General features: G+C 40.9%; 1 protein-coding gene across 1 annotated transcript in view; it reads right to left on the reverse strand.

Annotated features, from left to right (window-relative positions):
* Positions 1-8,117: 8,117 nt before the first annotated feature.
* The window catches only part of slc43a1b (solute carrier family 43 member 1b), a 28,256-nt gene continuing 8,475 nt past the window's right edge, over positions 8,118-27,898 (reverse strand). Inside the window, exons 3-15 of the mRNA XM_037764628.1 lie at positions 27,462-27,645; positions 27,275-27,330; positions 26,210-26,286; positions 18,516-18,608; positions 16,642-16,775; positions 15,634-15,776; positions 13,058-13,204; positions 12,045-12,080; positions 10,797-10,929; positions 10,379-10,508; positions 10,131-10,204; positions 8,593-8,716; positions 8,118-8,475 (exon numbers count right to left, since the gene is read on the reverse strand). Of these exons, the coding sequence (XP_037620556.1) occupies positions 8,248-8,475; positions 8,593-8,716; positions 10,131-10,204; positions 10,379-10,508; positions 10,797-10,929; positions 12,045-12,080; positions 13,058-13,204; positions 15,634-15,776; positions 16,642-16,775; positions 18,516-18,608; positions 26,210-26,286; positions 27,275-27,330; positions 27,462-27,645 (1,559 nt within the window). The 3' untranslated portion in view covers positions 8,118-8,247. The remainder of the gene's footprint in view (positions 8,476-8,592; positions 8,717-10,130; positions 10,205-10,378; positions 10,509-10,796; positions 10,930-12,044; positions 12,081-13,057; positions 13,205-15,633; positions 15,777-16,641; positions 16,776-18,515; positions 18,609-26,209; positions 26,287-27,274; positions 27,331-27,461; positions 27,646-27,898) is intronic.

Here is a 27,898-nt window from a genome sequence, read left to right on the forward strand (position 1 = left end):
CTCCCCGTCCGAGAGCCGTTTTTTTTTTTTTTCCTTTAATTAATTCAAGGCAGTATACGATACGATAATGCGATAATACTTTATTGTCAGACAGGTCTGAACATTGTTTTGCATCACAGCAGCTCCATTTGCAACATCACAGAAAGGACAAAGACAAGAAACAAGGATACATACATTTAAACATTACAATCACAGAAGACGATATTCAGGGCCCTTCAACATACATTTGATCTGGGATTATGTATGATAGGATGATCTTCTCCGCGCCACGGGCATTCCATGCACTGACTGTGACTAAATGTTGTGTTAATGACGTCCGTGCGAGACAGATGAGGATCATACCATCAAGCAGGGACGGGCGGGGGGATGCACGGCGCGCTGACGGTCTACAGGTACAGAGCAGGAGGGAGAGGAGGGGAAAAAGAGAGAGGAGTGCGCTGCGCGAATAGCAAGACAAGATGAGTGACAGTCGGAAACGAAGCAGCATGCAAAATTGCGGTATTATTGAAATTATAAGGTTTAGTATAATTATATTGAATAATTTAAGTGATATATGTGCACACATACTAATCATAGGTCAAAACAGCGCTAAATTTGGCTGAATTATAAAAAGGCAGAAGTGGTAAAACGAAGAGCCGTTTGGGAGCCGAAAGAGCCGGCTCTTCTTGGTGAGCTGAGCCAAATGATATTGATCACTAAAAAGAGCCGGAATTCCCATCACTACGTCTGACGTTACTTTACTACACGCAGCTAGCTTAGCTAACTGTTAGCTACAGGGATGGAAGCTGCTGGGTTTTTCCTTCTTTTTTTTTTAAACTTCTTTATAATAGCTATATAGCATCTGTCTGCAGGACGCTCCACCTCCACCAATATGGACATTAAAGAGAGGAAAGCCAAGTGAATGTAATGCCGAGACTATATTATATTATATATATATATATACGTATAATATATATATAATATATAATATATATATATATATATAATATATATATATATACTCCTCATATATCCATAATAATATTGGTGGCCAAAGAGATTTCCCAGAGGCCAACATGTTTGTCATCAGTACTACAGTTGTACTCTAATGCCAGCAGGGTCCAAACAGCGAGCCATACAGGGAGCACTGATTGGACGTCAAGGCTGTCAATCAAGATGAGAGCGTTTTGTTGTTGTCACTAAGCATGGCTGGCACATAAACTGTCCCTGACATGAGGTTTTAATCCTCTCATGTGACACACTGACACAGTAACGTATGCTTGTGTGTGTGTGTCCACATAATGAGAATAGACGTGCACACACGCACACTGGCAACACAAAGGGGAGATTAAAATGACAGCAGGGGCTATGAGGATAAACCTAAACCCACACAACCACAAGATCCTCATCAACTCTCACACACACACAAACACACACACACACACTCTCCAAAATAACAAATCTGAAATCCTGCCATCAAGAACTCATGGAATTGGATTGTGACTCTTTGTGTGGCATAAGAGTGTGTGTGTGTGTGTGTGTGTGTGTGTGTGTGGGCGGTGGCAGTTGGCATATGAGTCCATAAAGCTCTTACGCTAAAGGGGCAATCATGGCATTAAAAACACAATGGCTGATTCTGTGATGAGCCGTTGGGGGTCGAACAAAAAAAACTGTTTTTTTCAATATGTGTTCCTCCATGTGAAGCTGCAGAAGTGTTAAAGGATAGGTCAAGGTCTATCTTACGGTAATGCAATACTCACCTGTCCAGAGAAAGAGCACATATAGAGGTCATAGAGTTCAGAAGGAGCAACAATAACTAAATGTGGGTATCAGCAATGACTGCAAATGGTCTTCATTTTATACCAAAAAGGCAACTGCATCTCAGTCACCGTGGGGAGGGAACTGACACCCATCTTGTAAAGGGACTCTCACATTGATGGTTCAATCTGAATCTGAAATTTAGACATATTATTATTATTATTTTTTTTTATTAGGTTGTTCCCCCACTGCAATAAGAACTCTGAACACTTCTCACTAACCCTCACAGATGTACTGCCCTTAAAACTTTTGTATCAACTAAATACTGTCTCTGAATTTCGTTTTGTGGTAATATGTGAATTATGTCTGTTGTGTTAAGCTGGGCATACGCTGTGCGATTTTTTTTTTTTTTTTTTTAAAAGTAATTTTTTTGGGGGCATTTTCCATTTTTATTGAGAGGACAGTGGATAGAGTCTTGGAAAGGGGGGAGAGAGAGAGAGTGCATGCGGAAAGGGCCACAGGCCGGATTCGAACCCGGGCCGCCGCGGTCAGGACCAAGCGTTGATACATGGACGCCCGCTCTACAAACTGAGCTAACCCAGGCGCCCAGGCTGTACGATTTCAGACAGTTTCTGGCCCCGAATTTTGAGCCGCATGACTCATTTTAGATACGGACGGAATTTCAGCTTTTGTCGGGCGTCGTTTGCCGTGTACGGGGGGTGGGGGGGGGGTGGCGAGGACCGCTTAACTCGTCCCGACCAGTCGGATGAATTTCTGACATTTTTCACAAAATGTTGGTCGGCCAACCACAGGATCTCTCACAGTTGAAGCAGAGCCACGAGCCGATTCCCCAACGTTTTTTTTCTCCTCTTTTACAATAATCAGAGCTTAGCTATCAAGATAACAATGCACAATAGATATAGTAAAACATAGCTCCTCCAATTCTCTCTGCAAAATGGACAAGCCATTCTGTCCACATCTTCCTCGCCACAGCGAGTCCATATAACGTTACGCTGCTGCCTCTTTTTTTTTTTTAGACGTTTCAGCAGACAGGATGTCACAGATGATCAATGCAGCACGTTTCTGCCTTGTTAGCATTGTGACCCGTACAGACCTCTGCTACCAAACAAACTTTACCTGCCTTGGAGCTTTCAAACAAATCTTTATTGACAACTGTCCAACAGCCAGAACGGCCCTTAGGAGTCGACAGGCCGTGTTATTTTTATTTTCTGTTTTACACGTACAGTGTGAGCACTCAGGTCGTGGCTGATGATCGGACCGTACAGTGTGAGCACATAAATCGTGAGCTTTGGCTTTACAGTAGGAGTAGGAGTTACACAACAACATTTCTAAAATCGTAAATCTATGCCCGCAGCTTAAGTCATGTGCCTCATGTGATGTCTACGTTTGATGTACTGACACTGTCGAATTGAGATTACCGACCATGCTGCATCGAAAGCAAATTCCTCGGTCTCGTGGTCATTAATAAATAATGGATTTATTTACTGATTGATTGATTGATTGATTGATTGATTGATTGATTGATTGATGGATTGATTGATTAAATAAGCAAGTAGTCTCACCAGTTAGGAGCTATTCTCAGCCTTAAAATGTTCCATGAATATGATCCTAGATCATTAGACTGGCTCAGCAGGAGCCTGGTGGAGAAGCAGCAGGAGGAGCCCAACAGCAATCTCTTAAAGCTCCAGGTAATAGTGATGCCAAAGCTTTGCCAGTGTGCCAAAAATGCTGCAGGGCCTCTGGCATCTCTCTCAATCAGGATGAGATGGTTCTTTCTCTCCAAGAGAAGGAGCTGAACTGTTTAAGGCACTGACCATCATATAATACCATATTCATTTAACTATCCAAACACAATTTTATACATACATGTGAACTTTGGTAAGTCAACTGACAAAGATATGACCCTTTGTGTCAGTGATGTTCTGGATAAACAATATCCGACCACTGTGTTGGACGGGGGAAGACTGAAGGGGCATGACAGCGATCAACCTTTAAGGTATCGCGAATGCTCAGCGAGTGCGAAGTACCCATATGTGCCGTTCATATGAGTTACACTGTAGCTGGGTGATGTCAGTGCAACACAGAATTAGTTTTGTAAGAAACTTTATTATGAAAACAATGGACGCAGGAGGCGAAGTGGTACCTCTCCAGCTACCAGTCCACACTCTGTTCTTGGTCTGAGCTGGACTTGAACCGGCAACCCTCTGGTTCCTAAGCCGGTTTTGCATTATGATGCATTCATCATAATTCAGGGGACGTAAGGAATCTATTTTGGCTTTCTTAGCAAATTCCTATTTCTAAAAATGTGAAACGTGGGAACATGAACATAAAAAACACAATTTCATTTAACATTTACAATGGTTTTTAATTCTTTACATTTCTCCACGTCAAATCAAAGCAAGTCAAAAACCAAATGAATGGAACACAGAAAACATCTTCCAAGTTATTTACACCGAACAATTACTTTTATTTGAAAAAAGTCATTCAGTTTTGAAGATTATTATAGGATTTATTTTTATTTTTTTGATAAAACTTTAACTCCTCTTCATCACCAAAATAAGTGATGACGAACGCTGTCACAGTTGATTCTGCTGTGACCAGAATCAACTTAATTAGCACTGATAAACAATGCAATAATAACACACAGTAGGTGAACACAATACAAGCAACACCTGTACACTGTGATGCAATACAATAAATACTACGTCTCTGAAGCTTATATTGTCAAATTCCCTGCAGTCTTTGTCAGAATAATTCATGTGGCCAGTGTTTCTGTGTTGGATTGCATTATGTTTTAAGGTGCACCTGCTGTATATTCTGTGTAGTCTGTCTATAGACGGCTATCAGACGAGCAGCATGTCTCAAAAAAAAAAAAATTTAAACAAGGTGCTTTCTATTTGTACATATGCTGCCTTTCAATCAAGACAGTTAAACATCAGCAGATTGCACTTTATACTATAGAGTACAACCCAAGGCACTTCCAAAGCATGCACATTATGTCACAAATACAAGCACACATTATTTCAACTATTTTACATATCATTATGTATCACTAGGCTGCGACAATCATGACTTATCACATTCACTACTTTCACCCCCTTTAATCACAGGGCTATCCCCCTCATGACGCACTGACAGTCTGGGAGTCCTGTAGAGAGTTAGTTTTGAACTTGAACAATCTCTGTCACATCATGTTGCTCGCCACAGTCACACATCTACATGTAGGCTATTATAATTAGAAAATGTGGAGCTCAGAGGACATTTTGGCCTGGACGGAGACACCGGGTGAAAGACAGACGGTCCTGAGGGAGTTATAAGCAGAGCTAAAAGCTTTAAGCGATTCACTTTCTATTCACCTATTAATTCGCTAATTTTTCGCCTACACGCCTGTTGATGTGCAGAAGAAACTAAAAACGACACGTTTGATGTGCAGATAAAAACGGGGGGAAAACGTTTGGTTCTGGGGTTCAACAGTCTGATGCTGGTTGCACAAAATGTAACCAGCAGATCTGCTGTGTCTGTGCGTAATGTGACTTCACAGCGCGCAACATCATTCTAGTTAGAGACTGCAGCGGGGTGCGCTGCGCCGGCTCTCTGTATATATATTTATTTTGTGCACACAAATTAATGAATGCGTGATACAGAACATGATAAACTTCTATTTAAGTATAAAATTATTATCATTATTTTAATTGTGGTGAAATCTGAGACATTTGTGTGTTTTACAGATATTTGTTGGGACTCGGGACACATAGCTTGAAACTGCGGATTTTGTCATGATCATAATTGTCTCATATTTTTCAGGATAACAAATTACGTTATGTCATTTTATGCAATTAAAGTTGAAGGAGAGGTTCACAATTTTTCAAGTCCGGAGAACTACGGTGGCCTTCAGGTAACGTAAAAATATGAAAGTCTCTCTCTAGAGCCAGAGTTTGGTTTGTCCATTCTGGGCTACTGTAGAAACATGGAGGAGCAACATGGCGTACTCCGTGAAGAGGACCCGCTCCCTATGTAGACATGAAGGACTCATTGTAAGCTAATAAAAAAACAATTCTTAGTTTCAGGTGATCATACACTAATGAAAACATAGTTGGAAGAATATCATATTCCATTTCTGCTAATAGATCCCTCGAAATGTCACACACTGTTCCTTTAAGACAGACTTGAAAAATGGTGAACCTATACTTTAAAGTAGACATTAAAAATATGTCTAAATTATCTTACTATGTCAAGATGACAAATAGTGCTCATAACTGTAACATACAGTATGTGTAGGCATGCTTTATTGGTTTGCAGTTTTGCTGTGATGGATTACTTAAAGGGGAACACCACCTAAATTAAGAATACCAATATGTTATTTCCACGGCCTAGGAAAGTTCAATCATTATCTATGAACATGAGCTCCTCTCTCTGAGAGAAGTACGTCTCAAACTTGTGATGTCTTAAAGTATTAAGTCTGGAGCGGCTCCATAGACGATGAATGGGAGACTGAGTTTGTGGACCCACAGAATGTTTGTTTTCTTTTTTTATATACAAAATTAGCTTATTCTATTGTAGTGGTCTGAAACAAAAAATTTACCCATATACTCTCTTAGTGTCATCTATAACATCTTTCCCTATTCATTGTCTATGGAGCAGCTCCAGACTTTATACCCTATGACATCACAAGTTTGGATTTTGAGTTGCTTGAATTCTTTCACTCTAGTTTTTGGATTTGGGAGAGAGTTGTTTATTAATATTTTTGGAATGTCTTAGACCAGTGGTTCTCAAACTATGGTACACGTACTACTGGCTGTACGCGTGCTCTCTCTAGTGGTACGCGGAGGAATCTTTGCCTATCGATTCCTCCGTATTGATGCTTTCCCACAGTTACGCATGCCCAATGACGTATAAACACGCTGTATCATGTTTCAGTTTGTTTGGGACCGGAGCCACGGTGAAGAGAAAAAAAAACGCTCAACAGCATGGCGCTACTAAATCTGAGGGGACTCACCCTATTCTCCCTGATAAACTGTGAACAACAAACCTGTGTTGAAATCAGCAGGAGGAGAGTTAGTAACGTTAGCTGTTAGCAGCCGGTGGGCAGCACAGTCCTGACTGGCTAAATACCGGAGATACGAACATTAACGGAGGTGCCATTGAGTTATTGTTATGATGTGTTCGAGTCGGCTCAGGAAAAATGACTATTGGACGAAAGTAAATTACAACGTTATCATGATGTGTTCAAATGTAATCTCGTAAAATTAAGTTTTGGCGAGAAACTTGAATAAATCCAGTTATTTGAAGGAGATGTTTTCTAATCAATATAAAATAGATAATAGAGAGAGAATTATGATCTGTTTAACTTCCTAACACTAGCTCTAAACAGCTTGCCAAGAATTTTTTAATCAAAGCAAATATTTAAATAATCATAATCATTTGAATTGTGCGTTTTTATGCAAACAACCACTAAAGGTGACAATAACAAAGTACAGTACAGTACTGTGTACAATAGGCTACCCTCCCTGCCATGAAAAATAGGGCTTTTTGGACCTGCAGTGCATGCTGGGGGATTATCTGTTTTGTTAAGTTTTGTTAATGGAAACGTTACTACCCAAAACAGTCAGTCCTGTACGGTTCAAAAACTCCTGCATATTATGTAATTTTCTTAATAATATGCTGTTTGGAGTGATTATCAGTATAATAAATGCAGAAGAATAAGTGTGCAATATGTTTTCTATAAATTAATCTAGTGATAAAATAGAGGTTAGGTCTGACAGAACTTATTTGGCCCCCGGCAACAATCTGGGTTTTCTCATGTGGCCCCCCAGGAAAAATAATTGCCCACCCCTGGTCATAATGGTGGTACTTGGAGAGTCAAATATTTTCTGAGGTGGTACATGGTGTAAAAAGTTTGAGAACCACTGTCTTAGACCATAGGACTAACATGTGAATTTTGAAAATGGGTGTAGTTCCCCTTTAACCCAAGCAAGTTTCAAGTACATTCAATAATCTAAAAAGTTACGCTTTGAAAATGGCTGGAAATACTCCAGTCTAGCTACTGTAGGTGATTCATATTACACAGGAGGAAACATGCAGAAACATGATATGGTCCTTGCATATGGAAATTCGATGCTTAATGCTTGGGTCAAGGGTTTGGGGACTGGAAATTTTCCCAGCATGCAGTTCACTGGTCCATCACATGACGGAATCTAGTGAAAACTCAAAGAGTATTTTCTAAATGAGAAGCTGGACATTAGGGTTACAAATGTAGCTTCCAGTTCCATCGTCAATTTTTGCCAAAATGTGGCACTATTGCTGGCTATAACCTTTGTTTTAAATAAAGATAAAAATACAATTTTGCTCAATATGTATTCTTTTTTTTTGTCCTGTTTTGTTTTTGCTAGATGTCACAGTTTTCAAACCAGAGTTGAGGTTGCATTTACATCCTCAGACTGAGACTGAATGGTGTTATATAAATTGATCGTTTCACTCCTGTCAATCATCTTAAGCAGTGTGTCCATTTGGTGTGTATCCATTAGCCGCATGTCCGTTGGCTGGTCTCTTAGCAGTTCCACTGTCTGATTTGGTTAGAGGAGCATTCTCTTTGTCTGATTGGCTGGCAGCCAGCCTATCACGCTCTGCCTTTGCCCTGATCAGGTTTCTACGGTGATAGAACAGATAGCCTGGCAACAGGAAGCCCGCCACGGAGAAGATGAGAAGGCCCAAATTGATCTGTTGTAAGGAGAGACATGTCAGTGCATGTGATAAACCTGTTATAAAACCTGTTGTATGTATTTGAATCCTCGCGTCTTCTCTATGATTGTGTGTGTGTGTGTGTGTGCTCTCTACCCAGTAAGGATCTCCATTGAGGTGTCCCACCATCAGTATGAACAGTGGCTGTTGGAGCAAGGCGAAAGCAGCACTGATCATTGACTGCAGGCCTGTCAGTGTTCCAAAGTGGTTGGCTGGATACCTAGAGCGGGATGGGAGATAATACATGATTCACAACATAAACAGAAAGAGCATGAATGTCTATTTCCCAATCATTGTCTTAATTTAGAGTCAAAATATTCTAAACCTAGCACACAGAGCAGTGCTGGAATGTAACTAAGTATATTTACTCAAGTGCTGTACTTTACATACATTTGAGGTCTTCTCTAACTCCTCTAACTCTGAGACCCGCGACCGACTTTACTGTCTTTCAGAGGCTGTAGCAGGTTCAGTTTTAGAGCTAGAGAGAAGATACGGATATCATATGAAACTAAAAAACCTAAGGAATCCATTGGTACCATGTCATGCTAGCTCGTCTGGAAGGAGGCTAAATAACGCTCCAAGGTTGGACTAAATTTTGGCGAGGAAAAACTGGCATGGTCATTTTCAAAGGGGTCTCTTGACCTCTGACCTCAAGATATGTGAATGAAAATGGGTTCTATGGGTTCCCATGAGTCTCCCCTTTACAGACATGCCCACTTTATGATAATCACATGCAGTTTTGGGGCACAAAACATGCAGTACAAATGTGTTATTTTCGCCTATTCTAAAAATGGTGTGTTTGAATATTTCTGCACACTGGGGTCTCTAAACAGTCTTGGAATTACATAAATTGGGTATCACTGTAAAGCTGAGACTCTTGTGGATCCAGTGAGCTCAATTGTATTCATGTGTGATGATGTTAGTCCCCATAGGAGACATTTCATTAAAGTGAGACCATTTTTGAGACAGGACCTCCCTGTATAACACGACCTGTGGTGACCTCTAGGATAATCACAGCCTCATGAAACTTTACAGCCACAAACTACAGACCTAGAGCATTCAGAGGATGGATGGCTTTCCTAGCTAGTTTGACAATAAGGCGGTTTCTGAGCAGTTTACACAGCAGAAGTGCGCTGAAAAATGAAAGAAATCTCAAAGGTTTTTGATCCCAAATCACAGCATGGCTTTTTCTATGGTGTTCCTCAAAGGTCTTGGTGTCTTAATGTGGTATTTTGGAGGGATTATTCATCATTTTTTATTAATTTTTGAGTGGTAAAAAAAATGGTTAGATTTAGCACCAAATCTGTGTAACAAATGGTATCAACCCAAAAATGTATGCGACATAATAGAGCATGGGGATGATCATCATATACTTCTATCATAATGTTCTAAGCCCTTATACACTTTAACAATTCATTTTAAATAATTAATGAACTCATGTTTATTTCTGATTATTTATGACTAGAACAACTTGACACACAATGCTGAGCAGCATCTCAAATTAATCTTCAGATTCCTAGCTTTCAGATGATGTACACCACTTCTAAAGACCCCCTGCACCCCCCTAAAAGAAAAGACAAGAATGGGTCTATGGTGGGTCTCAGAGGGTTAAAGATGCCAGTGGTGTTACTCACACAGCAGCATAGAGACCTCCACAGCAGGAGTGGATAAATCCTCTCACTATGGTATGCAGAACAAACGACACCATCTAATAGAAAAAGGAAAGACAGAATGACAGAGAACAGATTCATTAATGATCATCAACGGCGACACGTTGTGTTTCTGTATCTGTGTGTGCCTGTAAATAATTCATAGGCATTGCTTCTGTATTCAAATATGAAGTAAAAACACATTGTATTCCTGAACAGTATTTTTGTCTAACCTGTAAAGGCAGGTTGTCAATCAAGGAAATTATTCCGAAGGCGACCAATAGGAGGTTGGTGAAGATGAAAGCTCTCATGGCATTGGTCAGTTTCTGGATCTTTCTGTCTCTCTTTGGGGGATCTGATTGGCTGAAGGGGACAAAAATAGGCTGACAGCTAAGGAGGAGGTGTGGATGTTACAGAGTATGAAACTGTGCTGTTTCCTTCATCTTTTACAGTGATAGACAAGGATGGGATCACTTCAGGGCCAGTATGGACTGCAACGAAAATTTCAAAGTACATAATATGACATGTGAGTGTTGAATTCCAAATTGATAAATCCAGAGAAACCTTCTCAACCTAATCTGTACAATAGTCATCTGTGTTGCTGACTGCTGTAAAACAATGCCTAAACCTAAAGAGATGCCATCTTCATACCTCTTCTCTGTGTGTGGGTTTGCATTTTCCTCTTCACACTCTTTCAACCTCCAGTCCATGATGTAGCCGATCAGAGGACAGGTCAGGAGACACAGAAGCTGCATTGTGCCGAAGATAGATGAGTAGAAGCCAACTGGGGGGAACACACAGAGATAGAGCGATGTCCATAGAAACCATAGAAGTAACGGGAGACAGACTGACTGTACAGTAGGCCACACCTATTGTCTTATTTTAGAAACACTGACTAGATAAAACCCAAATGTTTTAAAGGTCCCATATTGTAAAAAGTGAGATTTGTATGTCTTTTATATTATAAAGCAGGTTTAAGTGATATATAAATACTGTTAAACTATCAAAATGCTCAATATATGGAGAAATACACACAGCCCGTAATTACAAATTGTGCGTTTAAAACAAGCAGTTCGGATTTCTGTCCACTTGTGATGTCACAAATATACAATATATAGATCATTACAAGATTTTAAACACAAACATTCTAAATATATCCCAGTTTATTTCCTGTTGCAGTGTATGTGAATGACATCAGCTGACAGGAAATAAACATCGACCCAAGCTGTTGCCTAGCAACGCAATTCCGTTGCAATTGCATTGAAATGCACTAAAACAGAGCGTTTCAGACAGAGGGTGAATACAGGTATATTCAGGCAGTCAGTATGAGGAAAATAAAGTTTTTTTTAACATTAAAGCACGTAAACATGTTCTAGTAGAAACAAAAAATACAAGTATGATCCTGAAAATGAGCACGATATGGGACCTTTAAGGTTTCATTTCCCAAAATGAAGGTCTAAATGGTGTTTCAAAGCCCTCTCACACTGTTAGGAATACAGTTCAGATGGAGAAAAACTGGATTCTGGGGGAAAAGCACTAGGTCTGAAAAATACTGGAATCAACCTAACATAATGTGCAAGGACCAAGGACACCAAGGACATGACCTCAGTCACATCCAACTGATGAATACAATATCATAACAACAATATGTGGTTGTCTTTGTAATAATTTGATTGGATTCCACACAGGTAAGCTTAAATTGCTTTATTGTAATGTTCAATGCTAATATTGCCCTGTGTTTTAATAATAATTTATAGTTTTTAATAGTCTAAATGCTCTCTCAAAGGCCTGATTATGAATACATTTCTAAGAATAGTGTTGTGGAGTAAGCACACAAAATACAACTGGAAACATCAGTGTAGTAACTCCACTCAGCCCACTGAGTATCCCGACTCTTACCTTGTTCCTCCACCTCCTTCTGCAGCTCTTCTGAGGCTGAAAGAGACAACAGCTTCAGGTCAGGGGTCACCACAGATGGTTTAACACGGGCTGTTGTCATTCACTGTTCGTACCTACAGTATACGTACGAAAAGTAATGCACTGTAATTCGTACATATCCCATGTAATTGTGAGCCGGGACGTGCAGGCTGCCTCTAAGCAGACAGGTGACGTAGTATTAAGAGCGACAAAGTCTGCGTAGGGAGGATGTTGGGGTGGATGGACGGTTCAAACAAAGACAGGTCTTTTCACCCAGGAGACCGCTGCTCGGGTCCCGAGTGAAAAAAAAAGTTAATATTGACTTATTTTAACACATGATTAGAAAAAAGTATTTTTTATTAAACGGTCACTACTGTATATCCTGACAGTAGTGCATGAGACAGGTAATCTGAAAAAATCATGTGCCTCCGGTGTCCTCCGGTGCTCCTAATGGCATCTGCAAGATTTCGCAGACCGGAGGAAAACAACCAGTCCGAGCTGATCTGGAGTCTGCCGTCCAGCTGCCGTCTATGAGAGCCAGCTGTCAATCACTTGCGAACTCCGACCAAACAGTCAAACTAGGCAGTGCTGATCAAATATGTATTATTATTCTGTTACTGTAATGCCTATTTCTCTCCTCAAATGTTTTCAGAAACATCTTGTAGTGTACTGTTTAGCTGTAAAATGATAAAGTTTGTGACCCGGCAGCCATACTGAGATCTGTTGAGGAAATACCAAGCACCGCCCACCAGCCGGAGCACAGCCAATAGGAATGCTCTCTCTCTCTGAAATGACCTGTGATTGGTCAAAGTCTCCCGTCACGGGCTAGATTTTCTAAAGCCTGACATTCTAATTGCTTCATCTATAATTTTCTCCATTGATGACAAAGGAAACCAAACAATCTTCATTCCTCTTGCCATTGTTTTGTCCAATGATAACAAAGTAGTACTTCAGTTATTAAAAAAATATACATTCATGTAGGTTATTGTTCTTACGGTTGGGGTTGCCGTGGGTGACCAGGAACTCCAGCATCTTGTTCATGGCACCCATGAAGAAGATCAGCCTCAGCTGGGTCATCGCCATGGTGATGAGACTCCACAGCAAGATGGGAGTGCACATAGAATGACAGAGTGGCACCGAGCCTGAAGAAGTAGAGAGAGAGAGAGATAATTATGTTGAAGCAACCTTTAGTTCAGGTAGAGAGCTACTCATGGAGTCACACACACACTCAAACATCCGTCCACCCATTGAAACTGCGACCCCTCTCGCTTCGAGGCGACCGGACTCAAACAATTCAGCCAAATTGTTGCAGCTCACTGGGAGTTCAGTTCCATAGAAAATTCCAAGAATGAACTGTTTCTCTTTTATTTTTCACAGCACTTTATACCTAACCCCGGAGTTGGCGTAAAATTTCAGAGGTTAATGGAGGTGACTAATACATCAGTGAAATACATCAGAAATAATATTCATTGAAGCAGCATCCTAATTCACTGTGTACTTATTCACTACCAGTAGAGCAAGGAACCAGTTTGAAACACTCCAATTCGGTGGATGAGACTCGTGAAAGCACGGCAACGACGAGTGACACTTTAAGTTGAAGGCTCAGGAAGTTTCAGGCTACACTAAAAGAACCAGTTTCACTGTAAAACAACAGTAGAATAATCAATTCAAATGTTATCAGTTGGTCCATCATGTTGGCAAACGTTCCAGTTTTGAATCCATATGCAGTTATATTGATATTTTCATTGGTTCATGTGTTGTTTTATCAGTATGTAGTTGAGTGGCACACAGTTTGTGGCTTTAGTGACAGGCACTTTGTATAAGACATCAGATATGTTACCTTATCACATAGAATGTGAAGAATATGGAGCAGGGATTTACTGTAACTTTATGTCATTTTTAAAACTTCTACGAAGAACTTCCATTTTTTGTGTTGATTTTGGCGGCCCCTGTGGACAAAAGCGGAAATGTTTCCAAGCACCAGAGTCCCTTTAGAAAAACCTCTAATTTTACTGCAGTAGGGTCTGACAGTCTGCCCCGTGCAGTCCTGGTTCTGGTTCTATACTGCCTGCATGGGCCTCCAGCAGCGTGGTGGAGCTCCACCTCCCGCCGGAGCTCCGACTGCAGATCGAAGGCGGCAGTGAAGCCGGATCTGGGTCTGTCTATGGGGGGGCGTGTCACTGTCGGAGTCCCAGCTGAGTCTGAGCTGAAGGAGTTTCTGGTGAACATGCATGATTGTGTCTGATTTTTCCGGAATCTGACCCGGTGGCACCGATGATAAGCATTAAAGGGACTATTTGTAACTTTCAGAAATGCTTGTTAACAGCGACACCTGTGGCCTTGAAATCAACGAAAGTCAGCGTCGAGCTTGCGCTTGCTCGCTCTAAATAGACATGAACGAGCATCGCTCAAAACAGTGAGGCGACACACGTCAGCTAAAAGCACAATATCACTCTATATTTCAGCTGCTTGGCAGTAATGTTAGCTGACCAGACGAAGGTCTCTCCATGAATCACTGCTGATCCTAGTGTTGGCTTTTCCTGCCTCAGCGCAGGCTCAGGCAGCGGGGCTCCTTAACGAGTTACGTTATCGCCTCCCGACCGCAATCGGCAGCCGCAGGGAGACACCAGCATCCGGTCGGTAACGAGACGACAACGTATCACGTGGAGGAGCCCCGTCAATTCACAAGACACGGAAAACCTCTGTTGGTCTGGAGGAGCTGCTGCATTTATTTCTGCACAAACGTCCCCTGTACATTCACTAGATATTCTCAGAGCTAAACTAACTCTTCTGCAGTGTAGAGTGAGCGTGCGTTCACGTCTAGTAGAGGTGGAGCGAGTACGCGAGCACGCGCGCTCTGTCTGAGTGAAGGTAAGCAGGCAGCGGAGACGAGGCTCCAGCCACACGCGAGCGCGCATATGCGAACGTGCATGTGTGGCGACCCGCTACATTTATACGCTTAAAAAGTTACAAACAGTCCCTTTAAGAATAACTAGCCAATTGTCTCACTGATGTTCTTGTTTACTTATGTAGGTCATATAGAAGCATCAGTATTGCATTGAGACTTCATAACGTTTCATAACCAGTTAAAAGTTCCTCATACTAACTTTAAAAAATACAATAGGTTCAACTCGTACTTTTATAGTAAGTTGTTAAAAATTCAACTCATAAGATGTAAATATCATCACTAGCAGTTTTAAATTAAATCAAAGGTGACTTCCACCATGTTTATACATCAGGATATCTATGCCTCTGAGGCACTAAATTTGACCATTATTTTAAAGAATCTCTCTCTTGTGAATCCCCCCGTTTTATGGAAGTGCAGTACTAAATTGCTGCAGTCTTCTTTACATTTGCATGATTCACTTCATGGTACACCTACAGGTCTTTTCATTTATTTTGCCAAGCCACAAAATTACCAAATAGACTGGAGCACAAAAATCGGAACTGCTGCTTTGCACCTGTATGACAACAGAGGGCTTGGTGTCATATATACTGCAGAGATCTAAATGCTGTTTCACACCTTTCCATTCTGGCATCAAGTAGAAACATAAAAAGTTGAATGTCTTACCCTGGGTTGGGTTTTTGGAGTCTGTCTGCTCGGATTCTGACTGGTTAGGTCCCATCGTGTCTTCCATGACAGTCACATGGGTGATGTACCTGTCCCCAGTAATCTTGTCCTCTGTCACAACTCCACTCAGCTTCACCTTTTTACTGCCGACAAAAGAGAAAGAGATTGAATGTATAATGAGACATATAAAATCACGACGGAGTATACGACGAATAAAGTCATAACTTTACGAGAAAAAAGTCATAGGTTTACGAGAAAAAAAGTCGGAATATTATGAGAATAATGTCATAAGTTTAAAAGAAAAAAAAGTCGTAGTATGAGAATGAAGTCATAATATTATATACATTTTATGTGTTATTTTAGAGGGGAAAAACGGCGTTTATTTCGAAGAAAGAACCACACGGACCTGATAGGGAAATTAGCTCTTTTGTGGTTAAAGTTATTACTTTATTATTGTAATATTACAACTTTTTTTCTTCAAATAGTATGACTTTTTTTCTCATTAAATTACGACTTTTTTCTCGTAATATTATGACTTTATTTTCGAAATCACATATTTTTTTTCCCCTCAATGTGGCCCTAATACTCTGTCATATAAAATAACTCCAGCCCTTACTTACTTAGTTCAAGAAATTGATATTAGATGCTAGATGCAAGATCAATTAAGAAATTCATCAATAAGCTCTAAACCTAAATTTAGAATTTCAATGAAACTGCTTCACACTCTTCCCTCTTGGTGCTTCTTAAACTCATGCATTAATACCTTAAAACTACATTTTCTCGATAAATGTCATTGAATTGATAGATATCAGTCACTGAATCTACCTGTTCAATTCATGAGTTTATGATTAGTTATTAATTATAGTTACATATTTTGATGTTAATTCATTATTAAATCTGCTACAAGCAATAATGTTACAAGTAGCAACGGTAAAACTCATTACTGGACTTTACGGGGATGATTGTGTTTGTGTGTTTCCATGAGTATAATAATGTGAGTGCACTGACGTGTATCTGATGTCTTCGGGTGCAGGGAAGGATTCAGCAGGCCAGTTTAGGAAGCAGTTGACGAAGACTAAGCCGGCCAGACCGGACCAAAGCCACATGATGGTGTGGAATGACACGCCGAGGTCATAAATCACCTGGAGTGGTGAGAGCGATAAGATGGGGAGAAGACGGGTAAGGAGAGAGACAGAAATGAAGACAGGGATGAATAGAAGAGAGAGGGAGAAGCAAAATATGGTTTAAAAAAGTGTACATTAGCATGTTGTAAAATTGACCTTATTGCATCCTTACATTTGCATTATATTTAACTTTAACTGCACAGTGGATAGCACTGTCGCCTCACAGCAAGAGGGTCGCAGGTTGGAATCCTCCTGTGTGGAGTTTGCATGTTCTCCCCGTGTTAGCGTGGGTTTTCTCCGGCTTCCTCCCACAGTCCAAAGACATGCAGGTTAGGTTCATTGTTGACTCTAAATTGCCCGTAGGTGTGAATGTAAGTGTGAATGGTTGTCTGTCTCTACGTGTCTATCATGTCTGCGATAGGCTGGAGACCTGACTAGGGTGTACCCCGCCTACACCCAACGTCAGCTGGGATCGGCTCCAGCCCCCCGCCATCCCTAATAAGCGGTTGCAGATGATGGATGGATGGAACTGCTTAAAGGTCATCACTGAAATCCCACCGTGAACCCATTTCCCCTCTCTCTCCCTTCTGTTTCTTCTGCACTTCTTTTACTTTCTAATCTATTCCTCCTTCTTTTCATTCTTCCTTCCATCCTCTCCATTTCCCCCATCTTTCTTCCCTTCTTCCTTTCTTTATTTTGTTAATGTTTCCGTAATGCTTCTTGTACTATACCCACAGTTCACAGTCTTAAAATGCACTTTTGTAATTATATAATTCAAAATAGAGGCATGGGTGACACTATACAATAAGACAGTGGTTCTCAAACTATTTACACCACGTACCACCTCAGAAAATATTTGGCTCTCCAAGTACCACCATTATGACCCATGTTAAAGTACAGCGTATGCCTATACCCTAGTCAGCAATGCACAGTTCACGCAGGAGGCAAATTTATTCCTAATAATAATAATATTACTTATTGTTGACTTTTGTCAGCCACAGCCACGCTGTACAAAGGGCTAGCACTAGAACTGGCACTTAAACTCTTCCATAAAACCAAAATAATAGTTCCCGTTTGGTGCCACGATTGCAGTGTTTTTGAACCCTTCATCATTTTAGCTACCTCCTACCGCTTACTATCTTGTCATCACAGTTTAGCTTCTCACTAATTGTGGATGTTTTGCACGCACTACTACCCGACTACTACGTAGCTGCTACGTGGCGGGGTGGCAGCGCATGCATAAGTTTTTTTGTTTCAAAATAAAAATATTACAGCAAAACCAAAACTTATTTTAAATCCCATTTCGATGATGTCATGGTTAAGGTATTTTCATTTGTAGTAGTATTTTGATATTATTATATGTTTTCAAATTAATTTTATTTCACTTTTTAAAAATATTTCAGAGATTCCTCCGCGTACCACTAGAGGGAGCACGCGTACCACCAGTGGTACACGCGTTTGAGAACCACTGCAATAAGGGAAATAACATTTTGAGTGAATGAGGAGCTAACTGCTTGTAGTTCATCAGTAACTCCTTGTCAACCATTTGTAAAGTGTTATAATAATATAATAGGCACAGTTGGCAAAAAATCTTGCGAACTGGATATTTAAAGGTAAAACTGCACAAGCAAGGCAATGACAACAATCCTAAATAAGGATTTTTGTTATGATTATTTTGTATAAAGAAGATTTTTTTTTCAACAACAGTTCAAGTAGATTTGTGCATGCATGTGTGTTTGTGTTTGTGTTTGTGTGTACCTTGACACCAGGAAAGGTGACGGCTGAAGAAGCGTAGGAGCCAATCATCAAGGAGAGGATGGTTGACCGTACATTCCCAAACATGTTAGGCAGCTAGATGACAGAGAGAGACAGAGATTAAAGAGCAAGGAAACTTCTATAATATCAATTAACGAATAAATGAAACATTATCATTATCAGTCAACAGTAAGTCCTAACGTCTTTTCCTAACCACTTTTCCTTTGACCTCGATGGAAAACGTCATGAGGTCAAGGAAAGATGAGAAGGAGAATTTAGAAGAACTTAGGAAAAGACAAATGTGGTGTAAAGAGAATCCAACTGCACTTTCACTATAGGCTCTGTGATTATGATGCGACGGCAGTGGATGTTAGTGACGCAGGTCTGCCGTGGTGAAACTACAATGTTCCAAAGATGGACTACAGCAGGCGCTGCTCCGTCCATCCGTTCTAAAATAATTCTTTCAATGACAGACTGCTTCAACCGCGGTGTGTGAAAGAGAGATACCAGAGGTCCTTCTGCTGCTTTAACACTTTACATCAACAGATAATAAAAGATTATCTGACCTAACGTGGACAACCGGTGAAAAATATCACTTCATTACCGAGGTCGGAATTGAAATAAACAAAGGAATATATGATAAATATTGAGTTAATTGTTCGAGTTATGGAGAAGGTGTAGGACCGTGTATTTCTTCCAACTTCTTTTCGGACATGTAATATTTATTTATGTTGATTATTTGTAAATTGATGGTTTACTGTTAATTTTATTTGTTATTCTTGTTTTGTTTTTTACTGAGGTATTTGTTACATGTTCGAAATAAATAAATAATTAAAAATAAAGTGAAACAAAATGGTTCTCACTGTCCACTCATATTAAACATGAATCCCAATTAGCATATCGATCAGCATATCGTTTGTTATCAGGATCGGCCGAATGGTGCGTCGATTTAAAAGCTGCGGCCGCAAGTAATTGTGGGACGGCATTATATCCTTTCCTTTGGTAAAGGATGGTTCAGTGTATCCTCTGCTAAAGGAGATAATAAAGGAAGCATTGAAGCTCCTTTTCTCAGCATTTAGAGGATTCGACCAGCTCTCATCATGGCTGCTGCCGAGATACTTCCGGGTCATTTCACTCCGCTAGGAACCTTCCTAAGTGAAAAAGGACTATTCGACCACCAAAGCCTAAATGTGATCAAATAAGCTACTGCTAATTCCTTTAATCAGATATGACCTTTTGACCATTTTTCAGGTATTTCTATAAAACAACATACGATGTGAAACCGACTAAAATGAGTAAACTAAATCAATGTTATGAGTAAACTAATGTAGATTCTCAATGATTCACTTTGAAAACCCCTAGGTGGTGCAACTGCATTCTTACACACACACACACACACTGCCCCTGTGTGACTGTGACTGCCACCCATCCCTTTTGTTATGACAACTTGGTGTGTGTGTGTGGGTGTGTGCATGTGAACATTCTCTGGCTATGCAGATGGTAAGTTTTGGAGTGTGTGTGTGTGTGTGTGTGTGTGTGTGTGTGTGTGTCTGGAGACTTTCACTCTAACTATAGACGCAGCTGGAGTGCCGCCAATCACACTGCACGCGGCTCTGTTCACATTACAGGCCGTCATGTTCGGTTTAAACTTACTGCTCATATCAGATTTTATGGATGACTGTTTATTTCAATTCTACAATGTTGCCAATAGTATATCCCATACAATCAATCAATCAATCAATCAATCAAACAATCATTCAATCAATCAATCAATTTGTCACATGTAATCATATAAGGTTAGGTACAATTTCAGTGCCAGTTCCTTCAAGTTGTGCATTAAAAAGAGTTTAAATAGTGTGTATATGTGTGAAAAGGCCGTTATAAGGGTGATTGGGATCCTTAATCGATGTCATCGGTGACATTGACGGTGGTGTCCTTGAACAAGCTCCAGACTGTGTCAGACTGCAGACGATTGGCCTAAATAAAGTGACCTCTCGAGTCTGTTTGAATACTTTGACCTCAGCAAGCTGGCTGTGCGGTCGCCCGTTCCTAAACGCGGGTAGCGATTCCGCTGTAGCCGTATATTGAATGGCGTGTAGCAGTGATCCAGAGTGTTTAATCCCATTGTGGTGCAAATAGTTCGATGGTTAGTTTTTCAGGTTTACCCGTATGAACTGAGGCCAGGACAAAAACACAAACACTGAAGTGTCCCCAACAACTCTGATATTCATTACAGCCCCCGTACACCACCAGCAGTGTGTTGTTTGTCCTGAAGGTCAGGACAAATTACAACCCAGTCCAGTCTGGTCTCCTAAAAATGACCTTCCAACAAAAACAACAAAACTGCATTGTTTTGAATGACATTTTGAGGGAAACCTATTTATTATTATTATCATTATTATTATTATCATTATCATTATCATTATCATTATTATTATTATTATTATTATTATAGGCTTCTCTGTAAAGAAGGCAGAGACTTAGTTAGGCCTGGTTTTGATTTATTGATTTTGATTATTTGGCAGAACCATTTTGTCCCTACCTCCACCACATTTGTCAACCTTTAGTTTCTTTAATAAACACCTTTAATTTTGCCCTTCACTTTGACTCTGTCTAATCTTTGGTTGTTGTTCAGTTATTGTTCCACCTAGTGGACGTAACATGGACCATCAGCCGTTCTGTGGCGTCTCTCTGCCTCTCCGGCTGGTGGTGCCTCATTCCACATGACAGACCTGGACCTCCGTCCTCCAGGGAATTTAGCCTCTCTAATAAATTGCTTCAGTCCAAGGGGGCTTATTGGCATGGGTAATATACATTTACATTACTAAGCAACTGTGAATTACAAACAAAAATCTGGTCCTCTCTCTAGGTTCCATGGTGGAGAGGAGGTTGTGTTGCTCTGGCTCTATCTATCTGGCGTGGAGAGGAGGTCATGTTGCTCGGGCTCTATCTATCTGGCGTGGAGAGGTGGTTGTGTTGCTCTAGCTCTATCTGTTTGACGTGGAGAGGAGGTCGTGTTGCTCTGGCTCTATCTGGTTGGTGTGGAGAGGTGGTTGCGTTGCTCTGGCTCTATCTGTTTGACGTGGAGAGGAGATTGTGTTGCTCTGGCTCTATCTATCTGGCGTGGAGAGGTGGTTGTGTTGCTCTGGCTCTATCTGTTTTTGACGTGGAGAGGAGGTCGTGTTGCTCTGGCTCTACCTATCTGGCATGGAGAGGAGGTTGTGTTGCTCTGGCTCTATCTGCTTGGCGTTGAAAGGAGGTTGTGTTGCTCTTGCTCTGTTTGCCGATGCCTGGAAGCTCTCTCTAGGTTCCATGGTGGAGAGGAGGTCGGGTTGCTTTGGCTCTACCTGTTTGGTGTGGAGAGGAGGTCGTGTTGCTCTTGCTCTGTTTGCCGACGCCCGGAAGCTGCTTTACATCCTCCTGGATCCCCCTTCTAACATATGGTCACATTATATGTATTATTTTTTGTCATATGGATTGTCTATGATGTATTTTCATTATGTTGTTACTCTGTACACGCGGCATCTATTGCACGTCTGTCCATCCTGGAAGGCGGATCCCTCCTCTGTTGCTCTTCCTGAGGTTTCTAACATTTTTTCCCTGTTAAAAGGTTTTTTTTCTGGTTACGTTTTTCCTTATCCGATAAGAGGGTCGTACTGTAAAGGACAGAGGGTGTCGTATCCTGTACAGATTGTAAAGCTCCCTGAGGCACATTTGTGATTTTGGGCAATACAAATAAAATTGACTTGACTTATTCCCAGATTACTTTTGTTTTTGATGTATCACAAATACGTCCACTGTTCCGTGTGAAACCAAAATTGAATAATTTACGTCTGTAACTTAAATAATGTAACATTATTTGAAGCCAAACGATGATGTTTTACTAAACTTAGCCAAGTACTTTTGTTGCCTAAATATAACCAAGTAATTTTGTTGCATTTTTGTTTGGTTTCAATTTACAATTTAACCACATGTTCAAATACCTTTCCCCTCTAAATGTAATTGAGAATGCAGTTTAGTTGTATGGGAGTGTATTTAGTAGGAGACAGGATTACCCAGTCATGGGGGCAGTAGTTTAGTGGTTTATTGCAATGTGGGGTTTTCTATTGACAGTACTGACAAACACAGTTCCACCTCTGTCAACACTGTAGACTGATATCCTTCTCAGGGTCTCTTGGCTCTTTGACAATCACGTAGTTCATTGTGTACTCTGCTTGTGTGTTTTTCGCCCTCTTATCCCAAAGGTTCTAATCTGACAAATTCTAAACTCACTGGATAAAAGCTTTCCTACTCCGAGAGAAAAAAGGTTCAAACACACCCCTTTTAGATTCTATTAACTGGAACTGCATGAGCTTTTTTTGACCCATGTTAATATTACAGATGTGCCCAATGGGTATGTTATTAAATTAAAGTGATGTATGGACACAGTATGCTCTCATATTTCTATTCAAATATATGAACAAAAATAGACAAATCTATATAAGATTGAAAAATGAGTGAGATTTTATTTATTTTCAGCACTGGTCTTAGCTGCTAACAGAGGTTGTTTCGACTGAAAGGAGATCAGAGACGAAATATTGTGTCATGATTTGTATTATCTGAAGGTCATTTACTTTCAGCTGATGGTGCAGATGTATTATATGATTCCTCTCGACTCTCAAAGCCGTATTCAGGGCGAGATGGTGATCAAAACTCCATTTACCTAAACTGTTTACCTAAAACATTGTTCGAGGAAACAAATGAACTCTCATCTCCTGCCCCTTCTTCCAATTGGTCTGTTGATCGGCCCACTCTGTCTGTGGACCCAATTCAATTTCAGCGCCGGTATCACCAGATGGAGAATGAATGACATGACGATTTGTAAATCATTTCACGTGCAATAACAACACCTTTCGTGTTTTGTCATTTCATGCCATGTAGTCTGTTTACACTGAATATGCTACGCTAATAGCTAGTGACGTAATATAAAGAGTGAGACAGACTGCTTACGTTGTGGGTGGGAGGTGGGAGGTAGGAGGCGGGCGGGCGGGCGGACGATGGACGGGTCAAACAAACAGGACTTTCAACAAGGAGACCGCTGTTCGTGTCCCAGTTTTGCCGAGTTATTTTGAAGTGACATTTGTCATGTGATTTACATACTTATGTTACGTTGTTTACGTACTTATTTCAAGCTCAACCATGATGTTTTATCCTAAACCTAACTTAGTGGTTTTGTTGCCTGAACACAACCGTGACCGTTCACGGTAACCACCCCATTGTTACCGTGAAAAATCACACGTAAAAAGCTGTTTTACAACATTAATAATAACGTGATAATATCACAGTAATGCGTTACTTAGCCCCTTTCAGATGGCAGTGTTATCTGTTTTGGGGAGCTCTGATAGATGGTGTAGTAGTTCATTCTCAGCTAAAGGACAACACAAGATTTTCCAGGACATTTGACTTTTTCTCTCATGTGTTTTCCATGACTGGAAAATTGGTCAACTGTTTTCCAGGTTTTCCATGACACGTCGGAAGTTAAAACAAAAACCTGATAGCTTTGGCCAGTCAATTTATTATAGTACAAACTGCCTTATCAAATTACACAGAGCAGAGTGTGTTTGCAGCTAAGTTAGGTTAGCTGGAAATGTACACTGTTTGTATCAAGTAGATATGTTAAGAGCTTATCGACAAGATAATAACACAGCAGACACAAACACACACCAGACCAGGAATGACAGCAGTGAGGCCACAATGACCATGTCAAGTCCAGGACATGGTCTAGGTCAGGAAGTGGGAGGGAAAGAGAGAGAGAGACAGAGAGAGAGAGATGGTGTTGACAAGGAGACAGGGCCTACGGAGGGTGTGTTGGCCGCCCATGCTTTGGATTGGCTGAGAGGTCGCAAGAGAATTTTGAATACGTGGAACAGCATGTGCTGCTTTGCAAAACACACACACACAAACACACGCACACACACACACACACACACACACACACACACACACACACACACGAACATGTGCGTCTAATCCCAGGTACACAAAGAGCAGTCATAACCACACACACACATACTGTTTGGAACATGAATACCAAACGTTATGTTTGTAGATGTAGAGGGTGCAATGCCATGTTCCTACGGTCCATTATTCCAAAACCCCAATAGTCTGAAAAAATGTCCCACTGGACTCAAAAGCCCATTTGTCTATTTGTCTGACAGCCCGTTATCTCCCCAAAAAACTGCTATTGTTCCGAAGTCCCATTGCTCCGAAAATACAAACTCTCCGTTCAGCGAACAGATGATTTGAACACCAACTCATGGTAGGTATCTGATAACTCAGCATTAAAGGACCAGTGTGTAGGATTTAGTGGCATTTAGTAGTGAGGTTGTAGATTGCAACCAACTGAGTACCCAGGTCCGCTCCAAGCCCCCAGGAAGAGCGCCGGTCATTGATGCCAATTTTCATAGTGGCCAAACGGCGGTACTACAACTCCCGTGTCCGTCACGTGATGCCATTGGGCCCAAAAATACTTTTTCTCATTGTCATGTTATCACTGCCTGTAGTCTAGGGTTTCCTTTTATTTCCTATGTTTCCCTGTCCTTTTGTCTCTTGTGTGTTTTCCCCTGGTTTGTCTAGTTTGTCAGTGTGTTGAGGGGTGTGGCCTTCCTCCTCCTCCTCCTCCTCTGGGCGGGCTCGGCTGGAGCAGCTGAGAACAATCTACCAATCATCACACCTGCAGTATATATACCCCGGTTTTCCTGCTACTCATCGCCAGATCGTTCCGTCACCCTCCGTGGTATTTACCTAAATCAGGCTCCTTAAATTTGTTGCTCTTGTTTTTGCTGTTGCTCTCGTTTTTGGATCATTTGGACTTACCTCGTTTTGCTCTGTGCTCAGGTCTGTTCATCTGTCAGCTGTGGCTACTACCTACCTGCCTGCTCACTCCTGCACGCTGCTCCTGGATCAACCTGGAACCTGTTTTTGTTTAAATAAATATTCTTTTGTTCACTCTTTAAAGACTCTCGTGGTGTGCTGCTTTTGAGTCCACGTTTTTGTGAACTAGAACATAACACTCATAGACTTACATTGGGAAAGAGATGTCTGTAACTCAGCGGGTAATTTTTTTTGAGGTGAATCAACTCCCCAGTACGAACACTCTAATAGCCCTTATTTAAATCATTAGGTCCTCAAAAGCTGTAAAATGCACTAACAGCTGAATCCAACTTTTAGGACCTAGTGATTTAAATAATAATGATGGGAAGTTGATTTACCCAAAGAAAATTATCCGCTGAGTTACAGACGTCTCTTTCCCAATGTAAGTCTATGAGAAAAAGTATGTTTGGGCCCAATGGCATCACGTGACGGACACAGGAGTTGTAGTACTGCCGTTTGGCCACTGCGAAAATTGACATCAACGACCGGCGCTCTTCCTGGGGGCTTGCTGGGAACACTTCAGGATTCCTCAGCAGGAGATGAAGGAAATAGCTAGGGAGAGGAACGTCTGGGCTACTTTACCTCACCCACTGCCACTGCGACAAACCGGAATTTTGTAATATAAGTAGCTATTTTTCAGTGCGAGGAACTATTTTGTTAAGTACTGGTTCAGTTGTGACTACATTTTGATAGGCTAGTCTGCAAAGTGTGTGTGTGTGTGCGTGTGTGTGTGTGTGTGTGTGTGTGTGTGTGTGTGTGTGCCTGTGTATGAGTGGGAATCATACTGTGAGTGAAGTGAAGGTCAGGCAGATTCCTCCAAAACCGTTGAAGGAGACAGCGAGGAAGATGAGGCCAGACAGCACTGGAACACATGGAAATGAAGATTACCATAAAAAAAAATTTGAATGGTAAATTCAGTTGTTTTGGGGTTTTTTTACAATGTGGACATTCATTTTTGTACCTTTGTCCCATTATTCCCACCTGAAAGTGAGTGCGTCCAACATGTCAGTTATAATCTCATTGCGTAGAAAATGATGGTAAATAGGGTGGGTCAAAGTGAAGAACCAGGAAGACCGGCTACAAAATATACACAGTTTGAGTATTAATTGTTCTTTCTCTTCCAAGTTCCTTAAAGATCCCACATTGTAAAAAGTAAGATTTTCATGTCTTTTATATTATAGAGCAGGTTTAAGTGATGTATAAATACTGTGAAAGTATCAAAGCACTCAATATACGGAGAAATACATACGACCCATATTCAGAAACTGCGTTTGAAACAAGCCGTCAGGATTTCTGTCCATTTGTGATGTCACAAATCTACAATATTTAGACCATTTCACAGTTTTAAACGTAAACATACTAAATGTGTCCCAGTTTATTTTCTGTTGCAGTGTATGTGAATGACATCAGCTGACAGGAAGTAAACATGGACCCAAGCTGTTTACTAGCAACGCAATTCCGTTGCCATTCCGTTGAAATGGCATAGCGTTTCAGACAGCGCGTGAATACAGTTATATTCAGACAGACAGTATGAGAAAAATAATGTGTTTTTTGAACATTAAAGCATGTAAACATGTTCTAGTAGAAACCCAAAATACAAGTATGAACCTGAAAATGAGAATATTATGTGCCCTTTAAACTGTTGGAGTCTGTTGTGAAGATGTTGCAGTGTCTCACAGTGAAGCTGGTGATTAAGTATTACCATAATTGGTTGCAAAACTACAAAAATAAGTGGAGCTGTAAAGTACTGTATCTCTGTGGGAATGCTGTTGCAGTAGCGGAATTGGTTTGAAGGAAGCTTGAAGCATGATAATTCAAGGTTTTGATGTATTGATGTTGTGGTGTCTCACCTTCAGGGTCATATGTAGCTGCAGCTATCATTGCACAGGAGGCTGCGAAACATGAACTGAAATATATACACAGGGATGTCAGAGCACATCTGGGTGTGGTTTCAATGTCATTTTCAATTCATATGGTGACAACTCTCATCTACAGATAAAAAAATCAAATAATAAAAGAACTGTCTGTCTGTCACACCTGCCAATGAGCCTCAGTGGGCGCGGCCCATATCTGTCCATCAAGATCCCCAGAGGTAAAGTGGCTGCGCTCAAGAGGAAAGAGCCAATGGTGAAGCCAAGGTTCAATACCTCTTCCTGCTCCACACAACTCCGCCAGCTGTCGCTCTCCGTGGAAGTCACGTTGGTGACGACAGTTTCATTTTCTAGATAGAAAAAAACAAGTCGGAAGAAGGTAAACTGTTGAAAGTAGAGAAATGAACACTTCCTCACTGCACTGAAAAGATTAGGCATGACAATACATGAACCAAAATAAACACAATATACTACTACTAACAGGATACGCCCTGATAACATCAGTCAGGTGTTAGGGGTCAGAGGCAAGGGGCAACCAGTGAAGCCAATGCAGAAGTGTCTTAAACCTGCATTCTTTCTGACAGCCAGCAGGGGGCGACTCCT

The sequence above is a fragment of the Sebastes umbrosus genome, chromosome 3 (genome assembly GCF_015220745.1).
Source record: "Sebastes umbrosus isolate fSebUmb1 chromosome 3, fSebUmb1.pri, whole genome shotgun sequence".
Taxonomy (NCBI): domain Eukaryota; kingdom Metazoa; phylum Chordata; class Actinopteri; order Perciformes; family Sebastidae; genus Sebastes; species Sebastes umbrosus.